General features: G+C 29.6%; 1 protein-coding gene across 2 annotated transcripts in view; it reads right to left on the bottom strand.

Annotated features, from left to right (window-relative positions):
- Positions 1-671: 671 nt before the first annotated feature.
- Positions 672-7,256, bottom strand: part of LOC136981658 (spectrin alpha chain-like) — a 58,505-nt gene continuing 51,920 nt past the window's right edge. Inside the window, exons 52-53 of one of the 2 annotated variants that reach the window (XM_067277992.1) lie at positions 3,555-3,623; positions 3,392-3,457 (exon numbers count right to left, since the gene is read on the bottom strand). In XM_067277992.1, coding sequence (XP_067134093.1) covers positions 3,557-3,623 — 67 coding nt within the window. In that variant the 3' untranslated portion in view covers positions 3,392-3,457; positions 3,555-3,556. Of the gene's footprint in view, positions 755-3,391; positions 3,458-3,554; positions 3,624-7,256 lie in introns of those variants that run through there. The other variant, XM_067277993.1, reaches the window with a different exon arrangement.

Genomic DNA, 7,256 nt, shown 5'->3' with positions numbered 1-7,256 from the left:
TTCGATTTATCGGGAATTGATCCCGGGTTGCCCAGAGCGGTATCTTATCGGCTGGACATCCGGCCGTTTAATGAAGTCTGTTATCATGAATAAAAAGGGATGTCTCGAGCAATACTTCTTACGATAAATTATAAAGATCAGGATTGAATTCGAACATTGTTCTTGTACATTGGTAAACTTTCACCGAACCGTATCCAACTTTCCAACAAAGAATATTCATCAGTTTAATTAATAAAAATATAAATACGACTTTAACAAAAATGCAGTTTTATCTTTGTTAAAGTCGTATTTATATTTTTATTAATTAAATGTAAATAACGCCGCGATGTATGGTACTTCTATTAGTTTTTATTTACCGGTTTGCTGTGATTCAATTACTAATCGATGTTTTAAATCACGATTTTTAAATCATCAACACAATTTCTGGCTTTGGTGACACCTCTTAATTGCAGTAACGAAGAGAATATGGAATGTAAAAGTTTGAGTACCTGTAATTAAAAAGAAAATAATTAATTATAAATAATTATAAAGCATATCCATTAATTTTAGTTTAAGAAAACTTTATCAATTTACCATTTTTAGCGATAGAATTTACCATATCTTGATAAAAAAATTAATTAAAATTTTGTAACAACTTAATGCAAAATATATAAAAGTTATTTCAGAAAATAATAAAACAGCAAACTTTTAGCTTAAACTGAAGCTGAAGTTCGGCAGAATAAATCCTCTCCATTGTATTAAAGTCACTGTATAACTGAAAACGTCAATAATAACGTACTTTAAAAATATTAGGCTTAAGCAAGCGAATTCTATTAACAATGCATATAAAATATGAAATTCACAATGTATTAATATAAATATTAATACACTTCACCCGTGGTATTTTAGATAAGCCAACACAACTGTCTATGATTTATTCGAAATTCTCTGCTATGTATCATGTTTAGAATTTCTCATAGGAACAAATGTTAAACTGTTAATATAATGAACTTAAACAGCTTTTCAACACTTAGTGTGGAATAGATTTTCGACAGATAATACCCTCTAATAACAAATCCCGCTATTAACAAAATTCATAAGACGATAAACAGTACCACTGAAAGAATCTTTAGGTTCATAAATAATAATATAATGTTCATTTCAGTTTCTCACCCAAGAAAATTGCAATTTTTTTAACAGCAGAATTCTAAAAGGTAACGTAACTGCAAAAGAAACACGCCAATAATTTGAATACGTAATTGGAATAAAAAACTGAAGTCCATCCTCCACATAAGATTCTGTCGTTGAAGATATTTATGAACACTCTAAACGCGGTAAACCATAAAAAGATTTCTATTCCTATTTCGTATAATTGGTACAGAGAATACCTGTTTTTGTTACGCTGTATAATGTATTGACTTTTACAATTGCAGCAACTGCAGTGTTGTATTGGGTTCATACCAAATAGAAATCCGACTATAAGCAATGGATGCAAATAGCAAAGGGGATGAATTGATGACGTTTCTTTTGCAATTCGAATTGACGTATGTAAAGAAGAATCCATGATTTGAATTTGACAACGAATACAATTTAAGATGCGGATTTTATAATGAAATAAATGAAATTCTTCTATTTAACAGTTTTGTAAGTCGATCTTTCTTTTGGATATTTTGCTATTTCATTTCGCCGCATATCCAAACATTTCTATCGTATTGACGTACAGTACGTTAGGTAGAAGTAGGCAATCTTTCATAATGAAGGTACTTAAATATTTTTAATATATTTTTAGATTTTATGATAAATCAGAAATTATATAATAAGTTAGCCATTTAAGGAATGTCTGTCTGTCAACATAATTATATCTAATAGACAAGTATTGATCACGTTACGCCTATAATGGACAAGACGGATACTAACTAATATAGGATTGCAAATTAATTAGATGCGTAAATGGAAGACGTTGCTTCTGTCACAATGCAGCATGCAAGGAAAATTTTGCATGTCAGCAGCAAGACACGTGCGACGTCCAATCGTTTAAATTATGAGACAGTAAAAATTTTATCTGTTCCCCCAGAAAACTAAATATATTTTTTAATATACAGAAAATTTCAGTCACGAACGAAAACTAACACTTTCGAAAAGTTGTTTTTTCAAGTTTTATATTCTACAAGGAAAAGTGCATAAATTAATACTAATTTACATAACAGTGAATGTTTATTTTAAAGTGTTTTTCAATTATGATGGTCCAAACAGATATTTTTCTAAACACAACGTGGATTCTCCTAGGCTCACAATCACACAGAAGGTCGGGGTTAAATTAATATAATGAGAACACTCTACGAAAACTTTTGAAGTTTTTGTCACGGATTCGAACCGAGAATCCACACAACTACAGAGTCTTTATTGTCTTGATCACCGATAAACTTAAATCTAACGATTTGATATGACTGAATAAATTTACAATTGAGCAACCGGCGTATATAACCTGCTTTAAAAGAATGAATAATTCTTTCTAAAGCATTTCAAAACACAAAAACAACAAAGAATATTACAAGTCAGTATGAAATAATTAAAAAACTGTGTATAAAGAATATTTTCGATATTTTGTATTAATATTTATTCAAATTTCGAATCGCAATAATCGTGCAATTTAATATTAAAAATACAAAAGTGTTTAAAATGTTCATAATTTCTAATAACATTAATCTTAAACTTTCTGAAGTAAGAGGCTAAAAATCATGGCATACGAAGCAAGTTTTTCCTCTTACCAAAGAACCAAGTATCGTATTTTGCCGTATATAATGCGCACCCATGTTTATGGTTCAAACTTTCGTTCAAATTTTTAAATTCGAATTTACACCAACACTAATAATTACTGTGCTTACTTTATATACAGTTCTAGATCAATAGCTACTAACGAAGAAATTAAGGTAGCTGAATATCCATAATTTTTCTTTTCGTTAAAAAATGGATGAACCCACCAACGTATCTTCGCTTTGTTCTTCAAATTTTAAACTAATGTGTATTCAATCAGACTGAAAATTTTCTTCTTCGCTACAGTAAATATTACGAAAATTATTCAACATTATGATTTCAGTTGTGATCAGCTAATATAGAAAGCTAAAGGGTAGTATGCCTAAATTCATATAAAATAAAATTTCCTCCGTAATTTAAAGTAGCATTCATTAAATTGGTGGCAATTTCTAAATCAGCAGCACAATTTCTGGCTTCGGTGGCACCTCTTAATTGCAGTAACGAAGAGAATATGGAATATAAAAGTTTGACTACCTGTAATTAAATGTAAAATAATTAATTGTGAAGCATATCCATTAATTTTAGTTAAAAAAACTTCATTACTTTATCATTTTAGCAATAGAATTTACTATACCTTGATGAAAAAGGTCTTTTTCACGAAAAAGTACCCGGCGACAGAAATTCCGAGTGGCATCTTTCCAAAGCGTTTCATAAAATCCAATATCTGAAATTAAAAAGAAATTTAATCAATTAATAAAAATTTTGTAAAAATTTAATGCAAAATACATAAAAATGCTTTAAGAAAATGATAAACAGCAAACTTTTAGCTTGAACCGAAGCTGAAGTTCGGCAGAAGAAATCCTTTCGATTGTATTAAAGTCACTGTATAACTGAAAGAAGTAACTTGTAAATAATTCTTATTCAAATAATATTTTTATGTAATAAACATTAATTATTTAATATCTCATTGAATTTTCTAACAAAATAATACGACCGAGTATTTTCAATTATTTATACTCGAGTACCGCGTAAATAATTCAAGTTACTTTTTAACTTGAAATATAACTTTTGGAATAAATTTCAATCGAACAAATTTTCTATGTCAAAATTTTGTTTACAACACATTCGGATTAACTAAGACAAATCTGTTTCCCCTCCCAGATAATTTGATATTATTACACTTAAACAACGGAATTCTCTTATCTATCTCTATATCACATTGTGTATATTAAAATAAATAACAATACTTAATTTCTGGTATTTCATATAGGCTAAAACTAGTATCCCAGGATGCTACGTAGTGGGGTTCTAGCAGCAGTGGTGTCATTCCGTGGTATAAATAATAAATTCATATCAATAATAAATTCCTATTACAAGTAAAAATAATAATATACTGAATTTCTCATGATGTACCCTACTAAAATGCAGTCAAAAATTCAGAAAAAAACACATCTAATAATAATAAACTGAATTTATTGTAAATTTAAATAATAGATAGGGACGCTCCTAGTGTTCGTTCCAGACATTTCGTTACATATTACAGATATACAAACACGCGATCAATGGCTTATATTATTAGATATCATATTCAATTATAATTTGGCTTTAATGAAAAATTTGAAACTTTCTTCTATAGGATATTTCTATATGTTCCCATGAAATATTCATGTTTAGAATATCTTATACGAAGTAATGTTAAACTATTAATAAAATGTACTTAAACAGCTTTTTGTCACTTACTTTTGAAGAGAGTTTTGACAGAAAATACGCTGAAATCAGACATCCCGCTATGAATATAATTGAGAAAATGATTAACACTAGCATTAAAAGAATCCGAAGGTTCATGAATAATAGTACATATATCAAGAAACAAGTAAAATGAGTGAAGAAAATATAAATATAAGGCGTGAAAAATTCCCACAATTGATTAATCTGCTGAAACATTTCCCATATTTCCGTGTGTTTTTCAATTAAAGCATTTATTATTCGTTTCAGATTAAGCATTTGTTTGTCGATTTCTTTCATCTCGTTTCCGATATTAATTAATCTGTGATATACAATATACAATACAGATGTAACAATAGATATAACAAATAGTATTTGAGCCACACTATACAGGAAATAAACTCTGAAGTAAATTACACATAAGACAGCAGTGGTATGCGAATTTGTCTGGTTAAGTATACCAGGATACAACAAAATATCGGAACAAATGCATATAGATAACAGAATTACGATAAAAATAATGAAAACACAAAGCACGAACTTATCCAATCTTTTCCATATTTTCACTTCACCGTAGAATTCATTTCTGTTGCTCACCCAACAGAATTGCGAATTTTTAACAGCAGAATACTGAATGCTAACGTAACTGCAGAAGAAACACATCAATAATTTGAATACGTAATTGGAATAAAAAACGGAAGTCCATCCTCCACATAAGATTCTGTCGTTGAAGATATTTATGAACACTCTAAACGCGGTAAACCATAAAAAGATTTCTATTCCTATTTCGTATAATTGGTACAGAGAATACCTTTTTTTGTTACGTTGTATAATGTATTGACTTTTACAACTGCAGCAACTGCAATGCTGTATTGGGTTCATACCAAATAGAGATCCGACTATAAGCAATGGATGCAAATAGCAAAGGGAATGAATTGATGACGTTTCTTTTGAAATTTGAATTGATGTTTGTGAAGAAGAATCCATGATTTGAAATTAAAAACGAAAACAATTCATGATGCAGATTTTATAATGAAATAGAACGAAGTTCTTCTATTTAACAGTTTATGTAGCTTAAGTTGCTCTTTGTGTTCGGCAGTTTGCTGTTTTATTTCGCCGCATACCCATATACTTCTAACGTATTGACGTAGTGCGTTATGTAGTAGTATGCAGTCTTTCATAACGAGGGTACTTAAATATCTTGAATATATTCTTAAAAGGTTTGTGTGATAAATCAGAAATTATAGACATTCCTTAAATGGCTAACTTATTATGTCTGTCAACATAATTATATCTAATAGACAAGTATTGATCACGTTACGCCTATAATGGACAAGACGAATACTAACTAATATAGGATTGCAAATTAATTGGATGCGTAAATGGAAGACGTTGCTTCTGTCATAATGCAACATGCAAGGAAAATTTTGCATGTCAGCAGCAAGACACGTGCGACGTCTAATCGTTTAAATTATGAGACGGTAAAAATTTTGTCTGTTCCCTCAGAAAACTAAATATATTTATTAATATACAGAAAATTTGAGTCACGAACGAAAACTTAAAATTTCAATTTTAATAACTTCGAAAAGTTGTTTTTTCAAGTTTTATATTCTATAAGGATAAGTACATAAATTAATACTAATTTAGATAACAGTGAATGTCTATTTTACAGTGTTTTTGAATTATGATGGTCCAAAAAGATATTTTTCTAAACACAACGTGGATTTTGCTAGGCCCGCAATCACACAGATGCGAAAGTCGCGGTTCAAAAATTCTTCTTTTGTGAAGCAGAATCCATGATTTAAAATTGGTAACAAATTCAAATTGAAATGCAGATCTTATAATGAATCTAATGAAGCTTTTCTACTCAATGAAATTTTGTAGATCGTTACTTGCATCTGGCAATTTGCCGTTGCTACCGATATACATAGACATTCCTAGATATCTATGGTTACAGTCGCTAGATATCTATGGCAATAATTATATATTGACGTAATTTCTCTTGAAGTTGGCAATCTTTCGTAATGAGCGTTTCTAAATATCTTCGTTATATTCTTAGAATATTTTATTAATGGATACAGGATTATACACACTCCTGATACAGTTAATGTGAAGATTAATCTAATGGACTAATATTGATCGAATTACTTTGTAATGGACAAGTATTGATCACTTTATTTTCTAAGACAGATTGCTTTGTTTTGTTGAATTAAGTTATGGAAACGCAAAACTGCCTAGAGGGAGACGTCTTCAGGTTTTAAGACAGATGTATTTTAATTAAATAAACTGTGTCCTTTACTGTATTTTATTTAGCAAATCTTTACGCAAAATATCATATTTTTAATTATTATAAAATGTCAAAAAACTTAATTTTGAGGGCATGAATGGGTTTTATAAAAAAAAATTGTAAATCGTAATAAAGAGTAAAATCATCACTAAGTCCTATTCTATTGAAGATACACGTGATCACCTTTATCTCTCAACTCCCTCGTCTTTTAATCATCAAAATTTAATAGCATCAATCCCTCTAGTACATTCGCCTCCTTGCAGAATTTCAGACATTTTCGACCAAAATCACAGGAAGTATTAAGCTTGAAAGAGGGTGAAAAAAATCACCTACCACAAACAAACAAAAACCCCATACATACAGAAAAAATCTTGCAATTTTTTTTTTTTTTTTTTTTTTTTTTTGCATTTCTAGACGTTTCAGGGTGTCCTGAGTCCAAAAATGTAAAAATCTTCCGGGGAGTCCTTTTTTGACCAATCGCCATATTTTCCCTCTGTTGTGTATAACAGCC

The sequence above is a fragment of the Centruroides vittatus genome, unplaced genomic scaffold, assembly GCF_030686945.1.
Source record: "Centruroides vittatus isolate TY-2023 unplaced genomic scaffold, ASM3068694v2 contig_786, whole genome shotgun sequence".
Lineage (NCBI taxonomy): Eukaryota > Metazoa > Arthropoda > Arachnida > Scorpiones > Buthidae > Centruroides > Centruroides vittatus.
Note: the sequence above shows the minus strand (reverse complement) of the source record. Positions and strands in the feature narration are given on the sequence as shown.